Consider the following 27,863-nt stretch of genomic DNA (forward strand, 5'->3'; position numbering starts at 1 on the left):
TGTTGCCTAGTTAAAGATGACGTTTGCAAACAGGAAATCTCTGCATCCATCACACCTTTAAACATCTTGTCCATTTGTATCACCAAACACAATCTGTGACAAGGACACGAGGAGAGGCAATGACTGGGTGAATATGAAGTTAGATATACGACATCTGCAACAGTGAGGGTAGATAAATAACACCAGGATGACACAGTGAATTCAAAGCCGTTTCATTATCATATTGTTACTGTAAAGTTTTACACAAACGTTGAATGGAATCGAGTAGAAGTATTTTATAATTTAAGAACAATGAACATTCCTGTGAAACACTGACTCGAAACATCTAAATATGAAGAGACAGTGGAGGCTGTACACGCTGCTGTCACATGAGTCCATGTTCACTTAAAAGGCCTCAGTTCATATCAACACATGTTGTGGTTTGTTGCTAAAAGTTCATAGAACTCACACTCACACATTCATACAGTTTTATCTGTCACACGACACACAGTTTTAAAGGCCATTTCACTGATCATCATAATTATTATTATATTGATTCATTAATGCATTTGCTGTCCATACAAATGACAACAGTGTATGAGCGCTGTATAATAATCATTGTGTTATTTCTGCAGCCTTAGATAAAAGTCATTTATGATAATAATAATAATAATAAAGTCATGGGCTGCTACCGCACAGTCCTCCACACTCACCACGCAGGGAAGCGATTACCTTCTTTGGTAACACTTTAGATTAGACAACACATATTCACCATTAATGAGTTGCTTATTAGCTTCTCAGAGTTTTCCCTCACTTTTTTACCACCTTATAAAGTCCAGACTTAGCACATTGAGATCATAATTCATATACAACAACTTCCTTACTCACTGATAATAAGCAATAATTCTGAGGTTATTGAGGGAAAACTCTTAGTTAATGCCTTACTGGTTGTATAATAAGACCATGCAGAATAAGGCATTAATAAGTACTTAATAACGACTCATTAAGAGCCAATATGTTACTGATTTACATGCTAATAAGCAAGTCATTAATGGTGAATATGTGTTGTCTAATCTAAAGTGTTAGCCTTTGTTTTACTCTAGATGTCACACACTTTACATTTAACATTAAAAAAGCCAAAGAAATAAAGCAGGTATTAAGTGACATGAAAGGTAATAAGTGTATTTTAAGATGATATTTGAGCAGCACAAACGTGTGTGTGCAGCTTTATATCCACATTTATCTGCTTCATCAGGCTAAAGTCCAAACATGTCCACATATCATTTACAAGCCTTAGACAAACATGGGTTTGATTTAGAATGTCGTATGATATTAAAAAGTATATCATGACCCAGTTCTTCATCAAAATGAGCAGAAAGAAAAGTAAACAAGCATGTGCAGTGGTAATAGATAAATACTTTACTACAAATATAAATATACACTACATGATCAAAAAACTGGAATGTGACTACATTTTGAAATCTTTCTTTTCCACTAACAATAAGGCAAGCATTAGTTAAACATTAGAAGAGAACTGGCCGCTATTTACAAGGACGCTACATTGAATCCAGCCGCTCCCAAAGCAAAACACAGGAACTCAATGAAAGACCACGACCACAGTGCAGTTCAGTGCAGTGGAGAGACGAGGTGATGAGAGACGTCCTCGATGAGACAGCGCTCGGGACAGATCCAGAGCTTTGTGATGACGCCAGAGCGAACACAGCACTGATGAAGACCTTGTTCACAAAGGACACGTCAGCACTTTTGAAAAGCACCGGCTCTCATTCACACTCAAAGCCTCTCAACCTCTCTGTGGTGTCTGGAAGATGGAGATATAGAAGGTTTAAGACTTGAAGGAACGGTCCAGGGTTGTTGTTTTTTAAAGACAACTGCGAGCTACAGTATCTTATATCGGCTTTATCTCACCATTACACGGCCTTTCTCTCAAACAGGAAACTGACATTTCACCAGAGACAAAACCTCTCCTTCAACACTGTGGCAGACAGAGGTCGTTGATCATCTTTTGCCAAAGTCTTATTTTGTGACTTTTTGGTGTGAAATCGTCTGTTCCAACTTCCAAAGTGGCACAAAGTGAACAAGTGAGGCAGCAGTAGCAGCGGCTTCTGTCTCTCTGTGAGGGGAAAACACTGTGTTTTCAGTGAGAGCAAGTGTCCGGTTCTCAAGGTGGTTCTCGGCGCAGAGGAGCGCAAAGCTCGGTCAGTGCTGACTCGAGCAGTGTTTCCACCGAGTGGAACGGTTCAGTTCAGAATAACCTGTCCCGATTGTTGACAGTTTCTGGCACCCTTCCCTAAAATGGTACAGTAAGATCAGGGCGGAGCCACAGACAGAGCTGCTAGATTTCCTCCCTTGTTGTCTGTTGTGTCGTGTTTGATGTCGCTGGTTTACAGTTTACACGCCGCCTATCAAGTAAAGGTGCTGTTCCGAGTGGAAAGGCATGAGTGACGCAGGGCTGTAGCGTTCCAGACTGAACCGTACCATGATGGAAACAGTAGCTCCTGCAGCTGTGCTTAAAAAAAACCCTGGACTAGAACTCTCAACCAAAGAAAAGTTACATGAATTACATCTTGAACGGTTATTCTACTGGTGCACCTCAGGGAGGCTGCAAGCAAGTGTTACCATGGCAACATCACCCCACGGCTCACCAAACTGTGATCAGCAGGTATAGGCTGGGGTCCAGCCCCACACACACACACACACAAACACACACACACACGGCCAATGACAACCCACTGATGTAAAACCTCCTGAGAGAGATTTAAGGCCAGCTGGTGAACCAAAGAACTGAGGGGAGAAAAAGACAGAAAGTCCATCGACTGTACACACGATGCAGAGCTATATACACGAGATCAGGCTTTTTACATGTTACAGTGACTGAGTAGTTATGCAGTTAGAGGAAGAGAAGGTAGTATTGTTTCACAGGAAACTCAGGCCGTGACAGGTGATGACAGGTGAAGACGGTGGAAGGATGAGAGGAAAAAAAAAAAAAACAACAACAAAAACTTGAAAATATTGAATGTAAACACAAACTTCAGTTATCAACATCATTCCTCCTGCAGGAGACACACACACACACACACACACACACACACACACACACACAGTCTGCATTGTGCTTAGGGTTCTGTTTCACATCAGTACAAAAGTCAAAAATCAGTCGCACACTTTCATGTTGGACTGAGTGTGAAATGAATGGATTTTTTTTCTAAATGAGAGGCAAAATAAATGAAGGACGACACACACACACGCACACACACACACACGCACGCACGCACGCACACACACTCATCCAGAGCAGGCCTGGCTGCAGCCGACGCTCCCGGCGTGATGTGGACAGACTTTACAAAGAGGTTTTCGTGAAACTGGAAGAAGCGGCCGCAGCACAGGGGGAGGGACGCGGGGAGCAGGAAGTGGGATGGGCCAATCAGCGCGGAGAGAAGCCTGTTGCTAAGCTGCAACCAACCACCTGCGTCATATCCCAAATCTGTGGAGACAAACAGCCAATAACTGTGATGGAGGAGGAGGAGGAGGAGGAGGAGGCCTGGTACAAAAGCTGCTGACTGTTACTGTAACTGACAGATTATTAACCTGCTACAGTTAAGACACCAGATTATACGTGAAATGGAAACTGGATTGCAGAACACGTGAACAAGTGAAAAGTCATTCATTGCTACAGTTCATCCTTACTACAACTCCTCGTGAATGCATGTGATGAGGGGGCGGGGCATTTATTTATTTCCGCTGACTGCTGTAATAAGAGCTCACACTGCTGTCAGAACTCATATTTACAGGATACAGTGCGTAACTTTTTAATGATAGTGAACCGTTAGTGAACACAGACGATTTATATCTGAAATCAGGCGGAGGGAGTGCTTGTGTGTATACAGCAGCAGTGCAGCATTATATGATGGGGGTTTTCTTAAGCAGTAAAATTAATTTAGCAACTTTTCATATTCACTGTATTATTATTATTATTATTATTATTATTATTATTATTATTATTATATGCTATTGTCTAAATAATCACTTCCTGTCTAAACACTATATAATATAATATAATATATAATGTTTTCATTTAAGCATTTTGCTGAAAATAGAGAAAACGTCTCAGAAAAACTGCCCAAAACCCCAAATAATAACAACTACCCTGTCTGGTGTAGCTCTGGTGTAGAACTGTTGTTTACCTTAACAACGCGGTCACTTCCACACGTGACCATCAGGCCTCTGGACGGGTCCATGTCCATGTGGGCGATGTTATGTTTCCCCTCGTGGAACGACGCCAACGGTGCTCGACTGCACACGCACGCACACACACACGCGCACGCACACACACACCGTGACAGCATTTCATGTGAGAACGGGCTCAAACGTGACTAATACTGTATATACTGTACTTATAAATGACGTTTAAGAGTGACTCACTCTTCTTCTTTGATGGTGTCGATGCAGAGGTCACACACCCTCACGGGGAACTCGAAGCCCATGAGGGGAAACGTGGAGCGCTTGGAGCTGCACTTCCCACACACAGCTTTGCCACACTTCCTGCAGTGGTGCTGTCCATGTCAAACACAAGCACATGTCAGAGTGACTCATAATGGAGAGAGCGACAGGCGCTGAGGATCAGACGCTCGTACCTGTCTGAGGCCCAGAGTCTTCGTGTCCCACATCTGCTTGATGTTCCAGAAGAAAGGCTGCTCACACTTCTGACACGAGTCGCTGTCTAACCACTGAGGCGCCTGCACAGACGTGGACAGTTTAATGGGATCGTTGTGGATGGATGAGGTTCTCACACACAGTAAGTCCTGACCCCTGCATGGAACAGCTTTTTCTGTGGTTTTTAAAACTGCTCACTTTTCTGCACCAACGTCCATGAAGAAAATCAGCATTTTTAGATCATTGGGACAAAGGAGCTGCTGCTCTACTGTTGATCTACTGCTGCCTCCTCTGGTAAGTTTGTGTAATTTAGGTAAATGTGAAAGAAAGTTTTAAAACACTGAAGTCACAAAATAAAACCTTTGAATCTACTGATGGAGGCAGCATCTCTGCTGCAACAGTGAGATTACGTCTGTTTAACAGTGAGATTACGTCTGTTTAACAGTGAGATTAAGTCTGTTTAACAGTGAGATTACGTCTGTTTAACAGTGAGATTACGTCTGTTTAACAGTGAGATTACGTCTGTTTATTTAACAGTGATATTAAGCACCAAACAAATTCTTGTAATATTGTTGATTTGAATAGATTATATTAGATGAGCCTGTTAAGTGACTTTAATGTCATTGGTAAACATGCTGTTATTAGGGTTCGAGCAACAAGGTTGCAAGAACCCTATTGAAACTGGAAGGATTATTATTATTTATAAATTGTAATACAGTCACAATAATAGTTATGTACAGTTAACACTTTAAGCACTGAAAAATAATCTAAACTGCATTTAAACCACTAAAAATGGCTCATCATTTTAAATGACTACATGCATTAAAGTAAACTCTACCTTCACCTTTGTTGGTGTTTTATACATTTGTTTCTGACCATGTTGTTAGGGCGTGTAAGTGTTTATCAGCAAACCTCTTCTCTCTGCGTGTCCATGTTCCACACCGCCATGCCTCCGTCGGCGGAGCACGACACCAGCTGCCTCGTCAGCTGGAGGTAACGCAGAGCCTGAACACGTTCACTGAAGAGTATAAACACACTTAATTTAAGATGTTAATCTACGACAATTGGTGCAGATTAAAACAGAAGACATGATTGTTTTAACTTACAGTACGTCTACTCTCCATAACAAAATCGATTTGGAGATATATCGTCGTACGTCCTCTTATAATAATATAATAATCAATATGTCAGGGCAAATATTCATATTTTAAAGTAAACAGTCCCTGACAGTTTCACTCGCTGGTGTCGCCACTTCTCCTTGAATGAGGGAAACCTGGCTGTAAGTGAGTTTACAGCGGGATAATGGTGGAGAAGCTGCGTTAAGAGATGCTTCATCCACGTCTCATACATAGACTTTATGCACTTTGTTCTCTGTGTTGTGAATAAACAGAGAAATCCTGCAGCTGTTTTGATTTCTGCAGTCAGAGCGATATCGTGATGTGTCGCTGTATGATTGTCACAGAATCGCTGTGACGCGAGGTAACCTGTGATTCTGCGAGACAGCCGTGTCACTGTTTCTACACTAACCCAGAAGAGATGAATGTAACACACATGTAATAGCTGATGCCACTAAATCCTACACACACACTGAAAAAACTTTATTTGATATGAACAGGGCAGCATTCAGTGATGTATCCACTCCTTTAAAGGGTTTTCTCACTGGTTTAGGCTTCATCCACACACACAGTGCTCATGGAAGAACACATTTAGAAAAACTGCTGACTCCAGTTTTGTTTCACTTCCTGTGTGCTTATTATTGGCCACATCTGGATGATCAGCTGTGAATGAAAAGCTCCTTTAATCTGTCTCCTAACAGAAATCCACATACTACTTTCTGAAACTAAGTAAACAAGTACAGCGAGAACCAACTTCATATTTAAACCAGCACGAGTCTGCTCAGTATACGCAGATTACAGCTGATACGGAGCTGAAACACATAATTATGATTATAACTGTAGGAATGAAGCCTCCTCCTCACATTCTCATCATTTCTGTTTTCTTTGAGAAATTCAACACATTCAAACGTGAACCACCTGCTGCACCTCACAGCAGTCAGTTGGTAACGAGCTGATACATGTAGTGCACTGAAACAGACTGAAACACAACTGCCAATTCATTCTAATTTCTTGCTTATTTTTATCAACTCTGCTCAAATGTCACCAAAAACTGAAAGGACACCACAAAAGCCTCGACATTTACTGTCAGAATGAGAGGAAAAGTCAGGCTTCAGTAACTCTGGTGACACGGACACATCAGTGAGCAGAGATGGATTTGGAAGTCATGAACCAAGTATGTAGGCTGAGATAAAACCAGAATAAGCACCTGGGGACAGCTGTTACTGACACCACTTAGACCTGTCACTGACGAGCGAGGGTGGGGATATGAGTGTGTGAGTGACAGACAGACACATCCACGCATATAGAAAACCCTGAGAGACTTACTGGTGTCCCTGCAGCAATAGCGTCCGTCCTTTGCGGCCGCCGATGTCCCACATGATGACGCTGTGGTCGGAGGCTCCTGAGAAGAGCAGCCTCTGGACAGGGTCCCACCACAAAGCTCCTATACTTCCTGCAGGGGTGAAAACACAAGGCTTGCACTATCGTTGCATGTGAGACAGTTATGAGCTGACCGGCTGGCTCCACCTAGAGTATGCTGAAATAATTGCAGAGGAACTTATTTCTTGTACTGAAGGTTAATCTAATTAAATCTTATTAAAGGAGCATGAGGCATAATGAGAAGTTACATTATCACTGTTACTGTATCAATCACTGGTCTGTGAAGTGTGAAAATATGTAAATGACCAGCATGCAGTGGTGTCCTGTGACAGTTTAAACAAGGCAAAGAGCAGGAATGTGATTACTGATACTCATCCACAGTATTGTATATAGAGCTGCAACTAACGATTATTTTCATAATCCATTAATCTGACCATTTCTTTCTTGATTAATCGATTAATTGTTTGGTCCATAAAATCTCAGAAAACCTTACAAAATGTAGATTGGTGTTCATCAAACCTGGAAATGATGATGTTCTCAAATGTCTCGTTTTGTCCACAAACCAAAATGATTCACTTTGAATGTTTTCTTTGTTCTCCAGAGCAAAGAAATGAAGAAAATACTCACATTTAAGAATGAAGGAAAAAAGAAGAAGGAAAAAAGATTCAAACCGATGAATCACTTATCAAAATAGTCGTCGATTAATTTAGTAATCAATTCATAATCGATGAATTGTTTCAGATGTAATTATATATTGAATTTCAATAGTATAAATCCTATTATTAATATTATGGAAATTATTCTGAAATGAATGTATTTGCTATCTGTGTCAACCAAAGGTCAGTGATGGAACAGTGTCAGGCTACAAAGACGATCAAAAATAATGAATGGGGCAAATGTTTCACGTTTATTTAGGAAACATAGTTCCATCACAGCCTGTACCAGGTCATCGGCTCTGATGAATCCTGATAAAAGCCCAGAGAGAGGAACACAGAACAGGGAAGTGTTTGGTTCCCACACTGTCGTCTCCCTGGCAACTCATTTTTGTTGTGGGATTCATTTTCTTGGCAGGCAACAGGAACACTGAACCCCTGAATACAAATCCAGTCATGTGTTCATCGCCTCATGATAAATAAACACCATCTCAACTCTAAGTGGAAATGATGGGGATTTTCCCTCATCATCGTCATCTGGTCGTGGAGCAGAGGAATTTCTAATCACCTCACAATTGTACGACGATCATTTCATTATCCACTGATTTTGATGCATCTTTCACAAGATAGTGTATTTATTTATCCATAATGAAATAAGCGGATGCATTTCCTAACATTTTCTTTTATTACTAAAATTAAACTACATATTTAGGAGGAAACCTGGAAAAAAAACAGAATTCATTTAGTCTTTAGTGGTAGTGCACTTACAGTAAATGCCACGTGGTTCATTCTTGGGAGCACAAGCCCAATGAGAGGTTGCATTTTTTAAGGCTGAGCATCTTCACTGGCTTTACGATTCCACGATTCCACAATCATGTCACAATTCCACTCAGTGGAATATATGCACGGAGCTAAGATATTAGTGGACTTTTTAAGGTAAATGCTTTCATCTGTCGCTAAACACCCGTGGTAACTTCTGCAGACACCAACTGTAACATCGTCTGCTTAGATTATCAGAAATAGAAAAACCATTACATTCCACAAAGCAATCCTGAATTTCCTGTATTCTGGTTACTTTTTCACCAGTCGATATAAGCAGTCAGATAAATATGAGCTCGAGCATGAATTTAAACCTGTGTTTACAAATGAAACTGAAATGGAAATGTTTGATCTCCTCTGATTCTGTGCTTCCACTGCACTGTGGCACAATCATCCATGTCATAGAAACCACTGGTTTTCTTAGTCCCTTGTCTTTAAGAATTATGCAGCTGAAGAAAACTAATTAAAAAACAAAGTTATTGACTGAGCCTCCCCGGTTGATATTGACAGAAAATAATGAACAATTTAAAACAATATTCACTGCGCTGCTGGTTCTGTGTTCTTTTGTAAGAGATAATGAGAGAATGTGTAAACACATGTAAGATCTGTATGAATTTTAGGATTAAAATACTAAATGGCATTGACTAGTCATTGGTTATCAGAATACACAGTATTGATGCTGTGACTCCTTTAACCCACGTAAAGGTTCAAAAGAAGACCTAAAACTGAATCTTGAGCTTCTGGTGAATGTGTTCTGTAGCTCAGTGCTCCGTTTGACACGTGTCTCCCTGCGATGGACTGGAAACCTGTCCATGGTGGGGGCCCCCCCACCTGCAGTGGCCCTGTGACCCTCATGTGGAGGATAAAGCAGGAGACAGTGTGTTTACCTTCATGACCCTTCAGCGTTGTGATCGTGGAATACGTCTGCTTCTCCAGCTTCAGCAGCGTGATCTGTCCCGAGTAATCCCCGATGAAGGCGTGCTGCGTCTCGTGATCATATCTGAGAGTACAGTCAGGGATTCAACAGATTCTCCACTAATCGCTTTGTCCATAAAATATCAGAAAACCTTAAAAAAAATTGAAAAAAAAACCCTGGAAATGATGATGTTCTCGTTTTGTCCACAAACCAAAATGATTGACTTTTAATGATGTCTTTGTTCTCCAGAGCAAAGAAATTAAGATAATACTCACATTTAAGAAGCTGAAACAATTGGAAATCTTGTTTTAATCATGAAAAAAGCTACAAACCAATTAAATTGATTATCAAAATAGTTGTCGATTAATTTAGCAATGGATTAATAATGGATGAATAGTTTCAGCTCTACAACAACGGGCCCAATGACTGAGAGACAGTGTTGTGACTGAGTGAAGGATACTGTAGGCAGGAGGCCCAGGCAGTGAAGTAGTGTCTCCCCAGCATGCTCCCACTCACAGTGCACATCCAGCTCACACTCTTGTCGTGGCCAGTACTCACCACCCACTCGCTCTCCAGGGAGAAGACCATATCTGACACACGGTTCTGGTGAGCTGGAAAACACATACACACACACAGATACGAGCACCTCTGTAAGACTTTGATCCCATCAGAGGCTCTGTTGACAGTCACAGTAATCCAGATTAAGACACATGAATCCCTTCAAAGCATCTCTTCTCCTATCATTCAGAATTAATGATCTATAAAGCACACATTTATGTCGTCAAATTCTTGTAAGACAAGCTTTTAAGCAGAGTGGCCATCAATCAGCTGCCTCCATAGATCAGTCATGCACATGAGAAGTGCCCACACTCTGGAGATCTTTAAAAAACGATGTTCTCTCTGTGGCCTTTAATTCAAGTCGTGCAGTATAATATCATTTGTATTGATTGTTTGCTGCTATCATGCACTGTACTCTTTTAAGTTCTACTTAGGTCAACCTTGTTTGTTTTAAACGTGCTTTATAAATAAAATTTGGTTAACACTTTAATATTCACCATTAATTAGTTGCTTAGCATGCAAATTAGTAACATAACTTAATTACTTAATTGGTCATTATTAAGAGTGTACTAATGCCTTATTCTGCATGGCCTTATTATACAACCAGTAATCCATTAACTAAGCGTTTTCCATCAATAACCTCAGAATTATTGCTTATTAGTAGTGAGTAAGCAAAGTGGAGCGGCATTCTGTGTGCGACACTGACGAGTGCTGTGGTGTTTAAATCCAGTAACTGAGCCACGCAGATGACACAAAGCATGAATGACGGAGTCATCTTTCAGTGAAGAAGAGCCATTAGAACTGAGGCAAACAGAAAACTTACAGTCTAAAAAATCAAGCTCGAGTGCATTCTTTTTATATTTTCCCCTTGAGCTGAATCCATGGTTTTATCACCCTCGTGATAAAACCACTGCCCTAAGTGGAACCTCTGAGGTTTCCGTCTTCTTCTTCTTCCTCATGTCACATTTTTATGATCCAGATCCTCCTTTCAGTGCAAAATACACTGCACTACTAACACTGTTTGTATTACAATGCAAAAAGTCGGGCAGTTTTATTTATTGTTTGACATATGATTCTATAACATGGTTAGAAAGAAAGAAAGAAAGAAAGAAAGAAAGAAAGAAAGAAAGAAAGAAAGAAAGACCTTTGAAGTGCATGTGCAGATGTTTCTGCTGCTTGATGGTGTATTAAGTGGTGGAAGCCAGATGGTGCATTCAGCAGTGGACACATGTGGGACGTAAAGCAACATACTGACCATTTTAAAAGTTTAATTTTCCTACTGACGAGAATAAATGCCTGCAGTTCTGTTCATGAGAATCAAATTATGACGACATTGAACAAAGAGGAGATGAAATCAAGATGTAGGTGTTTGCTTGGGCATCGTCAGCATCAATAAGCAAAAACAAGTGTCAGGGCTTACACACTGTTTGTTTACAAGACACCAGAACCCTTTAAGGAAGCTTAAGTCTGACTTAAAGTCATCTGTCAACATTTTGGGGGCTGTTAGTCAAACTGAATATTATTTAAATTGACATTTAATGGCTTAAAAGGTTTCAGTCATCTTCTACACTTTGGCATTGTCTCCGTTTCATATGATCTCCATAGATGTTTCCATCTGTCATCTATGTCTATGTTACTTTTTCTTTGTTTTTTATAAATAAAGATTTAATTATACTGAGAGAACAAGAGCGAAAGAAAGAAGGTGATCGATTTTGGTCCCACAGTTTAACATGAAACATCTATGTGAAGACAGTGACGACCAACCACACACGTTAAATGCAAGTGTGTTCTACAGCTGCAAGGATTATTATCTGTTGATTATTTACTCGATGAATCGTTTGGTCCATAAAATCTCAGAAAACCTTAAAACCTGGAAATGATGATGTTCTCAAATGTCTTGTTTTGTCCACAAACCTAATTGATTGACTTTAATGATTTCTTTGTTCTCCAGAGCAAAGAAATAAAAAAAATGCTCACATTTAAGAAGCTGAAACAATCGCAAATCTTGTCTTCAATCATGAAATGAATGACCTTTAAGCCACGCCTCCTGTGAATCCTTCAGGACGTTCTTTTATTGTCTCACTACCTCACTCATGTTTCATAGAACTGGGGGTGATTCCTTAACCTAGTAAGGCTTGTTGTATGGCATCGTTTTATGAACATATGTCAATTTAACCACTTAAACTTTCTATTGCAGAATATTTTTTTAATCACAGAAATTAAAATATAATGAGTATGAACTTATTATTTCATCACAGCAGTAATGTTTAGAACACAGGTCACTAATAGGTCATACTGATCTGCACCCAGACCTTTTAGAACTGAGCATTTGTTCAACAGCTTTTCTACCCTAGAGCTTCAGCCAAAGCAGGACAATCACACCCAGCCGATCGTATAATGTCACACTTTCATTTCAGAGCAGCAACACTTCTCATGTGAGCCACATGCAGTTTATTAACAAAGTCAAACGTTCACCCCAGAGTCTACAAATAAACACAACAACGTCTCCTGTTCCTGTTTCAAAGCAAAAGCAGAAAAAGAACTCGTGTTTAAACTCATGTTTTCAACCAGGCTTTTAACGGTGGAATATTTGCAAGACTGACAGATGCATCGACACACTGAAGAGACCTCTTATTTAGTTCATGATAGAGCAACATGTAAAAGTATATTAGAGCTTTATCAAAGGTAAACCCTGGGTTAAAACAGACTCATGCTTCCTGTGTAAACAACACACACACCCACACAGAGAGAGAGAGAGAGACACTCCAGAGAGACGAGGAAGGAAAGAAAAGAGTGATTATCTTAGTAATAAGACAACAGTAGCATTAGTGAATAAAAAAGATATGAGTAAAAATATGAGAATGAGATTTAACTTTTCCAGTTAATGGTGGAATTAACAAAAAATATTATGTGATCGCTTAGTTGTTGACTACATAAACATGCTAATACATATTTAACATATTACATTAGCTGTGATATTATGATGGGCCACATCATAATATCACATATATAAGTTTGCATGTTCTCCCCGTGTGTGAGTGGGTTTTCTCTCTCAGTCCAAAAACATGCAATACAGGGATTAGGTCACTTGTACAGTCAGAGTGACAGTGACAATGAATGGTTGTTTGTCACGATGTGGACCTGTGATGGACTGGTGACCCGTCCAGGGTGTGCCTGCCTTTAACACTAAATCAGCTGGGATTGGTGCCAACGCCCGCCCGTGACCCTCATGTGGAGGATAAAGCAGTAGAAGATGAGTGAGTGAGTGAGTGAGTGATATTATGACGTTCCAGACTTTTGCTTGAGAAATCTAATTGACTACCCCGATATAAGAAGTGAGTTACAGCCTGTAAAAGTGTTCCTCACCCACACATTGTGTGTAAAGGAAACAAGTAAAAAGAAAAGAAACATATATCACTTGTTCCACCTGTTAATAATCCTCATGGATATAAAATAAATCACGCGTCAATAAAACAGTGTGGTCGCAGCAGCTCCACCTAACACAAACACTCTTGCACTTGCAGCGGTGTAATGAGTAACTTTGTACACTGTGTGTGTGTGTGAGTGTGTGTGTGTGAGTGTTGGGTTAGTTCAGCCTGAGCACGAAAACAGGGATGATTCATTTTCTCCATCTGATTGTGAGCAGCAGCAGCAGCAGGGTGGATTTTTTATGACCCATTTTTTTGTTGATGCAGATCAGGATTCAGGATTTCTTTTATGAGACATGATCGTGTACTGAAACTAGGAGGGAAGAGTGCTTAAACTTTTTATACCAAATACCACCTGAGAAAATATTGAGCTCTCAAAGAAACATCATTATTACCAACATTAAAACACAGTGGTGTAAAGTGGAGGCAGATTTGTGCACCACAGTTTGAGAACCCTGGCTGTAGGGGAGTTAATAAGGGTATATGCAGGAATCCTGAAGGTAATTTCAATACATTTTAAAGACTTTTTCAAGACCTTCTCAAAATATTTTAAGACCTTATCACCACTTCAAGCTTTAACTTACAAAACAGTTCTAGTTTGCAATTAAATTAGTGCTGTCAAACGATTAAAATATTTAATCACGATCAATCGCATTAATGTCATAGTTAACTCGTGATTAATCACAATTAATGGCACATTATTATCTATTCTAAATGTCCCGTGATTTATTTTTGTTCCATTTATTTTTCTTCTCATTTTAATGCTCTTATCAACATAGAAAAGTGGATCTGCTGGCTTTGTGCTAATGTTTTTTTTTATTGAGACAATATCTCTGTCACCTGTATATTGTGACTTATTGCTCTTATTGTGAGAGCCGCACAATAATAAGAGCTAGCTAGAGGTGTTGTAGTTTTTCTGACGTTACTAGTTGTTGCAACAGCATGTTAAAAAAACCACAAAGTTTGCTCTAGCTGATCAAGCAATAAAAAAAATGACGCCATTAAAATGGGTTTGCGTTAATAACGTTAATAACGCGTTTAACTGACAGCACTAAATTAAATTTACAACTTACATTTTCCCAGTTTGGAGTTTATTTTGTGCAATTTCGTATATTATTTTGTGCCAGGAGAGATGAGTAACGTCACATGTGCATGCGGCCCCCGAGCCGATCCTGTGCGACGTTGTTTTTAACAAACGCGCGGGGAGGAAAATAAATACATTCATGCAGACTTTTTGCAGTCAAACTCTATGGACAAAATTTAAAGGCCACATAGACCGGAAGCTCCAATTAACGCTGCTTTTGTGTGTGTATCTGTGTCATGACCTCGTTTATGAAACCCTAAAGTTTCAGAACAAACAGTTCAGCCACTGCTGAGAAAATATGGTTTTATTGTTTTCCTGGGCTCTGCAAAGCAGAAAGCCACTTCCGTTTGCTGATGATGTCATCAGCAAACCTCACCACTCCTCTCACCACCGTAGCGCCTCCTGGTGCAGCACTAGTCCAGGAACATCCGGTTGCGTACATTCAACCGCAGAAGAAGAAGAACTGGTTGTAGCAGCTGAGATGCAGAGCATCCACCGTGCCAGAGGGGGAGCTGCGTATCTGAGAGCTGACGTGCTAATTACGTCACTTCAAGGTACCTGGCCAATCACGGGACAGTGGTAAAGCGCTCGTTGGCTGGCCAATGACAACACAGTCTGCGTTCTGTTGGTGTGATTTTGGTCTGAAACAGTGCGGCTGACGAGAGCGTCAGTGAGGAGATATTTCAATCGGCTCATTTGCAGCGACTAGGAGGTTTTTAACCATGAAAGCAAGTTAATATATGTAAGTAGACCTCCATAACTAACATATATGTGTGATACAAGCATTCTATGTCACCTTTAATAACCCATGAAATCGCGATTAAAATTAAAAAGACCCTGCGGACACCCTGTAATAGGGCTAAAAATGTGTGCCAATCTGAGGCAGGTATATATGACCTCAGGTGTAACTGAAGGAAGGAAGAAAGAAAGAAGTCATTACTGCTCATGTTTTCACCTGGATATGTTTTCACGTGGTTCATCTTGTTGAAATCTTCAGAGATGAGAAACTCCTGCGGGGCAAAGGAAACACAAATAGACATACAGTCAAAATCATAAATTATGATCTGCCGCCCACAGGCATTTACAGGAGGACAAATATTGACTTTGTTGCCTTTTCAAACCAGACATACAGGAAATTTGAATAGTGAATAATAAGACGCTGGAGGCTGCAGTGAGAAAATGAAGCCTCACTCACCACAACAGCTCCATTATCCTGGCCTATGAAGATGCGTCTGCTGTCATGGTGGTACGACATGCAAGAGCACGGAGCTGAGGGAGAGACAGACAGACACACAGGTGTTCTCTGTGAACAGTGACATCATTCATTCACATATCATATGTATTGTATGTAAATAACATGTTCATAATTCCACAGTGTTAGTGTTACTTACAGGAGACCGTGTGGTAGATGCTTGGCCAGTACTGACCGCTGTCTCTCTTTAGCCATACCCGGATGGTTCTGAGGGAAAACGTCAAAGCATCACATTGACAGCACTCTTCTAAATAAATATATAGATTAATCTGCTCATAGCAGAGGCGTTACAAGAGTTAAGGGATTTTCACTTCCTACCATGGAACATACATACTCTCTTACTGATCATACAATTTAAGAGTATTCTCAGAAAGCCATGAGTTGATTTTTAATAATTAATAATAATTAGCATAATACGTTTTTGATTTTTCTGCTTCTAAAATATGAATATTTTCAGGGGTTTTTTGTTGCTCCATTTAACAAAAAAAAACTGATTCATTTTGAACATAATTTTTTAGGTTTAGGAAACAACATTCAACTCATCAACATTTCGTGTGGCTGAATTACATACTGACAAACTCACCAATAAAATCTACACCAGGTAACGCATCTTCAGATGTCTTTATGTCTGAAGCTTTATCTTGACAAACAAACAACAAACTTACATTTATAAACCGCTCACTTTCCCAAAACAAATTCCATAGAGAAAATCAGGAATTTTAGCTCACAGGAACGTGAGTGCTGCTGAGTGTTGGACATGTTTGGTCAATGAGGTAAATTACAAACACCACTGTCTAAGCCATTTGTGAAGCAACAAAAACATGTACTTTCTCTGACACCAAGCACCCATGTCTTCTACACATAATACTGTATATAAAGAGCTTTAAATGCATGACTACTATTTGAATTACTAGAGTGCCAATGGAAGTCCCTTACCATGAGACAACTGAATAATAAAAAAAGAGCTTTGGAACATTCCAGTGGAAATATCCACTGGAAAAATTCCTCATCGAGGACGAGGACTTAATCCTCATGTGGGGAAAACAATCCTATAATTCCATTTACACACAAACACACTGGACTCTGACTCTGCAGAGCAGCGTTAAATGTTGAGAGACTGCATATTTACTAGTATCGATCATCTCAGCTGGTGAAGTGCACCATGCACACAAACTATGTGAGAATTACAGAGAGCATTCAGTCGCTCTGCTCCCCAAAAAAAAAGTTGACAATTCATTTAGTAATCGATTAATAATCTATGAATCAAATAATTGACACTCCCCTATCCATGATCCTATGACAGGAGAGAGTCAGAGGCTTCAGGATCTCAGCTGGCCTCGCCACACTGATGTCATAATAAAGACACCGCTGTCTGCGATTACTGAAGAGCTTCAGCAAGGATACCAGGATACTCAACCTTTTCAGGTGTACCATCGACAGTCTCCTGGCTGGGAACATCACAGTCTAGTATAAAGCTGCACTGCCCTCTCTGACCTCTGCCACTCCAGTTTCAGACGTTCCATGCTTCAGGTGGTTCAAAGACAGTCTATGAGTCTCTGAACTGCTGATATCCCTCTCTCAATACATCTGAACTCATGGATGGAGGCAGCCGTGGATCAACAACCCCCGTGTCCCCTAAACCTGGCACCTCATGTCAGCATGTCATACAACCATATAAGTTAGTTCTCCGTCCACCATTTGCAGAAATGTAGCTTGATCTATTACATCCGTTCCAGTCAAACGTGTGCAGAGTCACAGCAGACGTTTTGTTTCATTAAGGAACCTGAATGTGAGGGCGATGCTCCACCACTGTCCCACAACTTCTCTTTTTCATATCAAGCGGGTTTTACATGTGTGATGAAAACTGCATCCCATTTCTTCACAGCACCTAAGTTCCTGTATCTGAGAATGGGGATGTTTGCTTCTTCACACTTGTCCTGAAGTAACAACACGATGCTCCTCAGACGTTCAGTCTTTCAGATACAAACCAAAAAGGTTTTGTATTTTATCTTCCATTTGTGGTGTAACATCTTACTTCACATAAGTTAAGTGAAGACGCACACACGGGGAGAACATGCAAAACCGGGGATCGGACTCCGGGTCCTCTTGCTGCAAAGGCAGGAGCACTAACCACTACACCAACTTTGTGGCGTAATCCATTATTAACCAATTACTAATTGCCAAATATTCTGATAACTGATGAATCAGTTTGAGTGTTTTTTAATCAAGTTAAAGTAATCTGCGGTTTCCTCCCACACTCCAAAAACATTCAATATGGGGATTAGGTAAATTGTACGTGTGAGTGTGAGGTTGAATGGTTGTTTGTCTCTGTGTGCGGCCCTGCGATGGACTGTGCAGGGTGACCCCGCCCATCGCCCTAAATCAGCTGAGATTGGCACAGCACCCCCCACGACCCTCCTGTGGAGAATAAAGCAGTAGAACATGGCTGGACGAGGTCTTGAGGGCTAATGCCATTCTGGTCTGACTCTTCTGCTCCACAGAGAGTTTGAGCTGCTGCCCTCTGGGCTCCTATAAGAAGGACTGAGAGACTCTCTTTTATTCCAAGAGCTGCTGAGTGTTGACTGTTTTACTCTTCCTTCTGACTGTAATGGGATTTCTTGCTATTGCAATGAACTTCCACTCCTTGCAGTTGCCATTGTGTGTTTTCTTATGTTAGTGTGTGTTCATGTGAGCTCCTGCTGCACCACACATTTCCCCCATGAAAGTATGTTTACACACACAGCTCTACAAACACAACAGGGATGACTGGGGTGGACTGAAGTGAAAAATGAAAGTCACTCAGGTCTGCAAAGTTCAACTTTTCGACTAATAGTTTCGATTTTAATCAGGCACAAAAAAATGTTAACGAAAGTGTAAAGAAACGTTTAAATATGAATTAACACGGTTATAATGTGCTATTTGACCCATCACATTAAAATAAAACCAGTATTACTGGAACTGTAGTGACAGCGCTTTGGATAAATAAAGACTTACGCTTAAGGCAGCAAGAGCTTGAACTGTTTACAACTAGCTTGTTTACAATTGTAGTAGCTGTAGCTTACCAGCTAGTGAGTAACAGCATAACAGAGCAAATATGAGCCATAAAACATGACAACACTGAGGGGAAACTAACTGCTATCACTGCCGGTCAGTCGTTTGATTAGTTCGCGGATATTTTATGGAGGTGAATCGCTCTGTGTACATATGCTAAGGTGCTAACCTTGTGCTACGTATGGAATGACACAACAAAGTTAAACAATACACCGTTCAAATAGGATATAAATGCTTGTTTTCTTTTGTTGTGTTCGTCTTTAAACCAGCGCATAATGAATTATCAGTGCAATGACCAGCAAATACACGGCGCCCGTTAGCTCCCACTGCTAGCCCCGCTTAGCAAACTGACCTGTCCTCGCCGACAGTGATCACTCCGTCTTCTTTGGGGATTAAGACCGCCGCGTTGACCGCGTCAGAGTGTCCCTCTATTTTGTTCAGAAGAACGGGTCTAGCGGTCTGAGGCCTCGAGTGAATCTCCGCAGCCATGACTTGAAGTCGCCAGCAGCAGCAGTGTGGTTTTCCCGCAGCTGCTTTTCCTGCTCTGTAGCTTCGCCAGTGAAGGAAAGATCAGCTGACACACGGAGCCGCGGACTGTCAGGATTACCGTAACGACTGCACTAATGCGCGCGAGCCACCGTATTACCGTAATATCGACCAAGAAAGTAGGTCAGACGGCAAAACCGCGCAAGTGTTTTACACCTTTTAGACTTTTTCTACAGTATGTTATTTATTTTATTCTTCTAGGGCAATCACACTTGGAGCCTCTGGGAAAAGTGGGCCATTGGGGGCCCTCTCTAGTGGGGGCCCCCCTGGTATCCCGATGTTGCTTTGTTCTTTGTAGTTAACAAACAACCTGTTGTCATTGCTGTGGGGCTGTTGAAAGGGACTGATATCTGCTCTCTCAACACGGGGCACTAGGCAACTGCGTAGTTTACCTACAGTTCCACTGCTCTGGCTTTACCAGTTTCATCAAGGACATAAACACATTTCTGTTTAGACAATTAAAAGTCACAGGTCGATAGTAAGGTGTAACCATTGGTGTTATAAATATGTGTATTTATTTTCTCAAATATGAAGCAAGTATGATAACACAAAACTTCCTCAGTGAGGGAAACGATCATTTATAAGTAGCTGAAAATTAGAACCAACTGAAATGACATAAGTTCATTTCGAGAGTTTCTGAACTGAAAGACGAATGAGACAAATGAAATGAGTTGACAAAATACACATCGACATTCAACGTTTTTTAAAAATGTAATCAATTCAAAATAAAAAAAAGTGTATAAAAAACTTAAAACAGCTGGAAAATTTAGTCTGCAAAACATTTTTATAAAGTCTGCTATGCTTTACAGAAAATGAGAAACATAAAAAGCAATATTTATAAGAAATAATATCACCAGTCCACACTGTACAGCAAAAGTGTGTCTGTGTATGTACGTGTGTGTGTGTATGTACGTGTGTGTAGGAGTGTGTATTCATGTGTGGCAGTGTAGAAACTGTTCCTGTGCTGATCAGGGACTCCACAGTGAAGGCTTAGACTGTAGGCTTGTTGATCTGGCCCATGAAGAGGACAGTACCTGAGGACAGACACATGGACACATTATCATAGTCAAGCACCATAAAGTGGTAGGTTTTGTGTAAACTATACATGAACACGAAAAACCAGATTAAATGCAGATCAATGTTGTGAGTACTTTCCTCCCCCTCCCACCGACGACACCCATCATCCAGCACAGAGAACATAACATCAGAAGACTGTACCTGTGGGGTTATGTCTGATGAGGAAGAGGAAAGGTCTGTCCACTGTCACCCACGGTGGAGAGGACCGAGCCAGCAAAATGGCAGCTGAACAGTGGAAAGCAAACACGTGTGAAAACATGTGAGAAACAACAACAGTAATGAAGTATAAATACAAACGTGTTTGTTTGGCTCAGCATTTTGGATAAACACTCACCAGTGGCAGCTGCTGCTTTTGTTCCATCTTCATTCACCTCAACTTTGGCTTTCTGGAGCGCCTTGGATACATGCACAGACTCAGCACCTGGAACAGAACAACACATACTGGACAATGTAATAGATGGATACGCCATTATTTTATATTTGACATTAATCAGATGATCATGAATCATCCAGTGCTGCGTGCAGACAGTGTGTAAGTACGTTTCATTACTTTGATGACGAGCCTCGAGAACTCTAATGTAGCGTTTTCCAACATGTACGTGCATCTACTGCGTTTCATTGTTGTACTATTACAAACATAGTAACGATAATATTGACAATAATGTACTGTAAGGTGTGTTGTCTCACATTGTTCCACATCAACATTAAAATAGTGTAGATGAGTATACAATGTTTTCTGTTAATAAGTTTCCATTTCATTCATTAAAAACGTTTAATATTCAGTTTTATTGTAAACGATTGACAATAAAGTTTCTTTTTAAAAAAGCAATGCAGGAGTTACTTTCCCTGGTTACTAGTTACGTTTACAATGCAGTAACTCAGTTACTTTTTGGGAGGAGTAACTAGTAACTATAACTAATTACTTTTAAAATAATGTGCCTAACACTGCCGTTTTCAACCATTTGTCTTGTGTTGGCGGCGCCGGCTTCATAGAATCTTTTCTTTTCTTTGTTACAAGCTGCAAACAACATTTTGAATCTCTTGACACAACACTTCATATTACCAAAGTACAGCATCAAGCCTGACCTAGATTAATCATCATTTGAAACGTGGGTAAAATGTGTATGTAATATTGTACAGGTCATCAATCAATAACTGCATTGATCATTAGCTACTATCTAAATCTATATCACCCAAACACATGTATTTAGCCTGCTACACCACAAGATGGCACTAGTGTAGAGCACTTGATCTGGACTTCATTCCATTGTTCAGACGGAGAATAGAAGAAGGAAAAGACATCAGCAGTGAATCAGTTTTTCACACCGAACAGTTAAGGACCCTTCACAGTAAACCGTTATGAACGGTTTACTGTGTAATGGTATTTTTAGACCTCATTCTGTTTTTCAGACTGTTGTTAACACTTTGACAGCGAAGCACCAGTGTGTTATGTCTGGGTTTGGGGTGACTGTGCGACTGTTCACTTACTGATATGTCTGAAGTCCGCTTTGTTCTGACTGAACATGTCTGTTATTCCCAGAGCTGAAAGTGGAGCTTCCAGATCTACCTCCACATCTGCAGTAAACCTACAGACATAAACACACGATGGTGATGATGGTGATGATGTCTCTCATTCAGCCAAGGGAGTTTGAAGAGCACCGTCAGTGTGTGTGTGTGTGTGTGTGTGCGTGTGCGCGTGTGTGTCATACTTGGGGATGGCCAGGTGGACTTTCCTCGGGTGCATCAGTTTGGTCCAGCTCTGCACTGTGGCGGCGCTGATGTGCGGTATAACGCGGGACAGAGGCGTGTCCTCATCAGAGGGCAGAACGATCAGCATGCTGATGGTGTTGCCGTGATAAGGCAGCGCAATGACCTTGTATTTCAGCCCCTCAGGCGCGGTGGCCATGCCTTAGCAGAGGAACAGAGGTTATTGATGGTTCTGTTGGAGGCTGAGGCTGCACGTCATGCACCATCCAATATCTGGATGAATGTGAAAACTTGGTTTTTATTTGATTGCACAGATCAAACACTTCAAAAAGGTTATTTCATGTAGCTGATTTGACAGAACTTCAGACCTAACATCTGTCCTCAGGCTTCTATTAGTTTGTGACTCTGGGAAAGTGGAAAAAAATACAAATCTCAACAACATATAAGTGTAATGTGTTTAACCACATTGTAATTTAACACATCCATTCGCAGACACTCCCCCACAAATGTTAAGAGCCGCTTTGAAAACCTGTGGTCTAAACAAACTAGAGACAGAACATGTACCACTTCCTGAGGGCAGCGGATCTGTCCTCACAAAGAGTTAGCAGGCAGCAGATGTTTGCAAAACACTTTCTGGAATAAAACCGTGTTACTTTTTTCAGCTATTAAAAAGCAGAACAAGACGAGATCATTTTACTTTCTAAATAAAGTATTCGATGCAGTTTGAGTATGAGCTTTCAGAAGGTCAGTGTTCAAATGCTTTGTTATGGTCATTCAGCAGCACATTAAAACTGACTGACTGCAAGTCCTATTATTTCAACAACTGTATTGAGCCAAACTCAAGTGACTTAAACCTGTTGTTCTCTTTGTGGCAGTTTGTGTTCTACAGTCAGTCAACACACTGCAGGACACTGGTCAAACACTCCAGTCTCACAGCTCAACCCTAATGCTGCATGAGAATCTGCCCACTGCATTCACCACACCACCACAACCCCGACAACTCGTCTAAACATAGACTTGAAGTTCATTCACAAAGAGCTAACTCATATCTGCTTTGTCTTACAGCTCAACATAAGCTGACCTATGAGTAATGAAGGAGCGAAATGTGGGCCTCCACCACGAAAACAAACTAAATCACCATGGACAACGACAGTGTATCATGTTACCACCTGTATCAACGTTCAGCCACGTCCAGATTAGACCAGCATTGAGTAACCAACACTTACTGATGTTGAAGACAGAGAGCTGGGACATCATTGGGACTGAATGGACGGTCCCATCGCCCGCCTTGAAGGGCTTCACCTTGGTGTTCACGGGCTGGAAACGGGACTTCCACAAGCCTTTGAAGTAGATGGAGTTGACGCTGACGAGGCGGGTAAGAGCCGAGTCCAGCATTTCTGGTTTGACCAAGCTGGGGATGTGACCTGGATAAAAACAAAACCATTCAAAAGGATGTAGCATCTCTAAAGTCACTGCTAAAGAAAATCAGAGTTACAGAACAGAATATTAATGCTGTACATGTAGAAAAAGAATACTTTTCTGTCTGAGATTTTATGTAGCTTGTATATGTGGCTTGATGGCACACTGGAGCCATGGTTATCAATTCTCTTCTTCACCTCGTGCTGACTAAAGTTAAGTGTTTTTGCACTCTGCTGTCAGTAGGTATGTTTTTAAGTATGTTTTTGCTTCAACTGCTAGTTTAGGTCATGGACTAAACGCCCTGTAAATGCTGGGATATACAGTGTAAATACAGTATAAAAAGTATTGTATTGTGCTATTGGTGAGCACAACCCTTGCACACATCAAATTGACCACAAATGACGCAAATATGCACCTGCGTGAGAGGAAATCACTTTCCTTACCAGCAGATGGCAGTAGACTGCAATCATGAAAAAGGGAACATCGGAATATCTAAATTAAGCAGTGACGCTGGAAAAACCCCGAGCTAAAGCTATAGCTCGTGTTGTATTCTGGTAAATTTATTTTCAGAAAACTAACGTCACCAGCACATCCTAGACCTTATTTTGCATATTATATCAGCCATTTCCTGACGATGTGTTGGTGTATGCAGCTGCTACATCCATCCATGACTCCCACCTTTGGTCTTATTGTTGACCCAGTCATTGATTTCATTGGCTGCCTTCTCAGGGTTGCTGAAGTCCAAGCTCCTGGTCTCACATTGGAAGTTGGCTTTGTTGGTTGTTACAAAGGACTCCTTCATAGGGAAACCCTCTTGGCTGAAAAGGCCGTTGGCAATGAGCACAGTGTCCTGGTTGGACTTAGCCGTCAAGGTCTTGTGCAGCTTCTTCAACATCTTGTAAGGGCCTATGAAGAAGACCAAAGGAACTTTGAATCATTTCTCAACCATGACAATACAGTACACGAAGAGGCTTTACAACTTGCAACAGGGTCTACAGAGCAGACCAAAGCAAATAGATGCATCCAAAAAATAATAATAACAGTATGTACAGTTCACCACAATGACACCATGCTCAGAAACCCCTGTGAGAGACAGGAAGTGAATTTCAGAGAGACAGAATAATGTGAAGGAAAAGGAACAATAAAATACAATAGGCACAAGATTCTGTTTGGAGAATCATTTGGTTATATTAAAGCATAATAATAGAATGTTTGAGTATTGTAATAATGGGGCTTGGAATATTTGTTTTGTCGTGGGATTGAGCTCAGTTTGGTTTGATGCAAAGACACCCATAGACCCCCCCTGGCTTCAACACATACAGAGAGGATGATAAGGCCTTAAACGGATTGTTTTAGGCATCGAGAACCAAATAAAGGCCGAGACACAGCAAGCCACTTACTGTAAAATCTACACCAGCATATCTTAAACATGTCTTTCAGTTCATTTATATCACAGCAGCCGGGAGTTTGTTTTAATGTGTTATTTTGTGACTTCAGTGTTTTATATCCCATGTTAATATTTTCTTAACTGGCACACATTTACCAAACAAAGCAGCAGTAGACCAATGTCGTCTGTTTCTCTATGAGCTAAAAACAAAGATGTTTTTATGGACTTTGCAGCAGGAGAGTGAGTGGTTTCTAAACTTTAAATTTCTTTAGTTTCTTCTTAGGCCGGGGCCACACAGTGGATGTGTGTGCAATGCAGCTGTGTTGCTGATAAACGGTCTCTTGTGCACCTTTGTTGTTCATGAAGGGGGTGCGTCTGCCACAGAGCTGCTGCTGTGCTATAAATAATATACTTTTAAATATACCTCTGTACTTTAAATACATACTAGGACTCTTCAGTATCAGTATCTTATATTTACGTTAATGGATTCATGGAACATTAGACTGCTTTTACTTTGAAACAGATACATAGAGAATTGTATTTAACACATATTTGGGAGACAGACATTGAAACTGTCATCAAATAATAGGAAAATAGGAGCTCTACTGTCAAATAAACAGAGGAACATCTCACATGGGCAGTGTGCCTAAATGAAAACCAAGACGTTTTACAACACAGATGTGTCACTCAGTGTGGCCCTTATTGTTGACTTGAGCTTGTTTTAATTAAAAACAGCTAAACCTTTAAATCGATTATAAAATGAGTTGACAAATTATTTAGTAATCAATGACCGTGAGCATCACTGAGGCGGAACCATTGAATATTACTTTGACTTGTACCATCAAAAACAGTCCTTACCATTTTTCTTGTAGCGGAGACCACTAATGATCTGCTTCCTGGTATCTCCGTGGGCTCCAGGCAGTAGCATGCCCAGAATGGAAGCCACTCCGTGGGGTGAGAACACCACATTTTCCAGGGGCTTGGAGAGGGCTACCTGCTGAAACACCTGCATGCCAAGATCTGAGCCTCGCTCACCATATGAGGGAGACTGGGGCAGCGCACCCTCAAGGCCATGCAGCATCACCAGCGCACACAGGCATAACAATGAGAGGCGCTTCATTGTGACACACACAGCACCTGGTGACAAACAGAATGCAGCTTTATCAAAGGCTGTGTGTGTGTCTGTGTGTGTGTGTGTGTCTGTGTGTGTGTGTGCGTGTGTGAGACCCGTCAACTCCACATTTATGAAAACAGCATCACACAAGCTGGCATTTTATTCAATGTCCCCTTCATGACTCAACACTGTTTACCACCATGACCACATGTACCCGTTCTTGTCCTTAGGCAACAAACCCTTTTATAGGCTACAGTCTGACTAATGCTTACTCACACCAGGAACAGTCTGACCGTAACCAGATCACTCAGCACACTTTTTTTACATTTTAATTTTAGGTTAAGATTGAGGAAAATGATTCATCGTGCACTCTCACTCAGTGCAGCAGCAGAGTGGACGTGGTCAGGATGCTTGGAGAACACAGACTGTGTCAAATGGGAGATGTTAACGACACCTTTCACAGTACAACAAATACATTTGAACCTCTGCCTTAAAAGCTCCGGATATTTTCTGACATTTTCTGGGAGGCTTGCATGTGAGAATGCAAATAATGACCAAACTTCTCCTGAATCACGTTTCTGCAGTCAGATGTTCGACTAGTGTTGTGAATGCGTCTGACCAGGAAAACACGTCCAGACCTCGTTAGACAAACATTTTCAACACGAGACGTTGGAAAAACAGCTTTGCTCCAGAAAAATGAACTCGCTTATCTTTTAGAGAAAAATAACGCTCGTTTGTCAATAAACTGACTTCTGTCTAAAGTAATAAATGCATTAACAGAACATGTGGTTTAAGATGATGTGTGTTAGGTCTAGTTAGATATAACCCCCGCATCTCAAATCTATTATAACACCTCTGTTTTCCACATATCCAACCAACAGCAGACCTTTCTATTTTAAATATGACTGATCTGAGCCACTGAGATGTCTAAATTGACTAATGAGCACAAAAACACACACACACACACACACACACATTAAACCAGCAGCTCAAGTGTGAAGGACGGTGTTCACTCTTTTTTCATCCACATAAACTCTCACTCGTGGAACTCAAACCTTCAAAAACAACGACGTTAATTATTAATAAGTGTCCAAAAACAAACGTTGAGCTGGAACAGTCGCCGCTAACAGACGTGGGAGCGTCAACCTGTTACTTTGCTAATTAACGGTGAAAAGCACGAACCTGCCGCTCGCGACGTGTCCACGTCCACTTCCACTTGTCTCGCAGATGAATGTGTCTCCTCGCCACAGTCCACAGTCCACAGTCACGTCCGTCTGCAGTCAAACTACGACACAGTGTTAGTGTTCCGGTCCAAGTGAGACCAACAAGTGTCAGCGACGCTGTTTCACACTGGTTTACTTTCTTCACTCAACTCCGCCTTCAAACCAAGCCGAGCTGCGTCAAACACGCACGCACGCGCACGCACACACACACGCGCGCGCGCGAGATAACCCTTTAGAAAGACCTAACCCTTTCACCGCCTTTAAAATCTATTATGTTGATAGAACTACTGCTAATTTACCTTAATGTGACACTTTTACTTTTATACACAGTAATGATGAATTATTTGCGTTAAGTTAATTACTTTGTTTCTATCTATCTAAATAAATCTCAAGGCCATATTCTGCTGTCTATAATGTACATTCAACATTCTATTTTTAACTAACTGTTTATAGTCTAAGGGTTAATTTCTTCTTATATTGTAAT

At 40.9% G+C, this 27,863-nt stretch overlaps 2 protein-coding genes across 3 annotated transcripts; both read right to left on the reverse strand.

Moving 5' to 3' along the window:
* Positions 1-3,241: 3,241 nt before the first annotated feature.
* On the reverse strand, positions 3,242-19,504 carry wdfy1 (WD repeat and FYVE domain containing 1). 2 transcript variants are annotated; one of them, XM_044016096.1, is made up of 12 exons: positions 19,259-19,504; positions 15,995-16,062; positions 15,799-15,872; positions 15,559-15,613; positions 9,994-10,144; positions 9,505-9,617; positions 7,092-7,218; positions 5,563-5,668; positions 4,632-4,733; positions 4,420-4,550; positions 4,182-4,290; positions 3,242-3,481 (listed from the first exon to the last, which is right to left on the reverse strand). In XM_044016096.1, the coding sequence occupies exons 1-12, from the start codon at positions 19,393-19,395 to the stop codon at positions 3,422-3,424; spliced, it is 1,233 nt and encodes a 410-aa protein (XP_043872031.1). In that variant the 5' UTR covers positions 19,396-19,504; the 3' UTR covers positions 3,242-3,421. The 2 variants fall into 2 exon arrangements, with proteins under 2 accessions (XP_043872031.1, XP_043872032.1); XM_044016097.1 differs by lacking the exon at positions 19,259-19,504 and adding an exon at positions 16,439-16,544.
* A 440-nt stretch (positions 19,505-19,944) lies between these two features.
* On the reverse strand, positions 19,945-27,531 carry serpine2 (serpin peptidase inhibitor, clade E (nexin, plasminogen activator inhibitor type 1), member 2). The gene is made up of 9 exons (XM_044016098.1): positions 27,339-27,531; positions 25,901-26,179; positions 24,334-24,561; positions 23,463-23,660; positions 22,239-22,437; positions 22,018-22,115; positions 20,864-20,950; positions 20,671-20,754; positions 19,945-20,486 (listed from the first exon to the last, which is right to left on the reverse strand). Exons 2-9 carry the CDS (start codon positions 26,160-26,162, stop codon positions 20,443-20,445), a joined length of 1,200 nt encoding a protein of 399 aa, XP_043872033.1. The 5' UTR covers positions 26,163-26,179; positions 27,339-27,531; the 3' UTR covers positions 19,945-20,442.
* Positions 27,532-27,863: the final 332 nt, after the last annotated feature.

This window comes from Solea senegalensis, unplaced genomic scaffold (genome assembly GCF_019176455.1).
Source record: "Solea senegalensis isolate Sse05_10M unplaced genomic scaffold, IFAPA_SoseM_1 scf7180000014161, whole genome shotgun sequence".
In the NCBI taxonomy this organism is placed as follows: domain Eukaryota; kingdom Metazoa; phylum Chordata; class Actinopteri; order Pleuronectiformes; family Soleidae; genus Solea; species Solea senegalensis.

Bases quoted from the DNA above. Each gene is read 5' to 3' on its own strand.
- wdfy1 (XM_044016096.1), bottom strand. From the start codon at position 19,395: ATGGCTGCGGAGATTCACTCGAGGCCTCAGACCGCTAGACCCGTTCTT. The intron at 16,063-19,258 runs GTCAGTTTGCTA...GTTTTCCCTCAG, and splicing joins ATCACTGTCGGCGAGGACAG to AACCATCCGGGTATGGCTAA. The intron at 4,551-4,631 runs GTACGAGCGTCT...TGACATGGACAG, and splicing joins AGACTCTGGGCCTCAGACAG to CACCACTGCAGGAAGTGTGG.
- serpine2 (XM_044016098.1), bottom strand. From the start codon at position 26,162: ATGAAGCGCCTCTCATTGTTATGCCTGTGTGCGCTGGTGATGCTGCAT. The intron at 22,116-22,238 runs GTATGACACACA...TTATGTCTGTAG, and splicing joins GTCCACCTGGCCATCCCCAA to GTTTACTGCAGATGTGGAGG. The intron at 20,755-20,863 runs GTGAGTGTTTAT...TCCACTGTTCAG, and splicing joins AAAAGCAGCAGCTGCCACTG to CTGCCATTTTGCTGGCTCGG.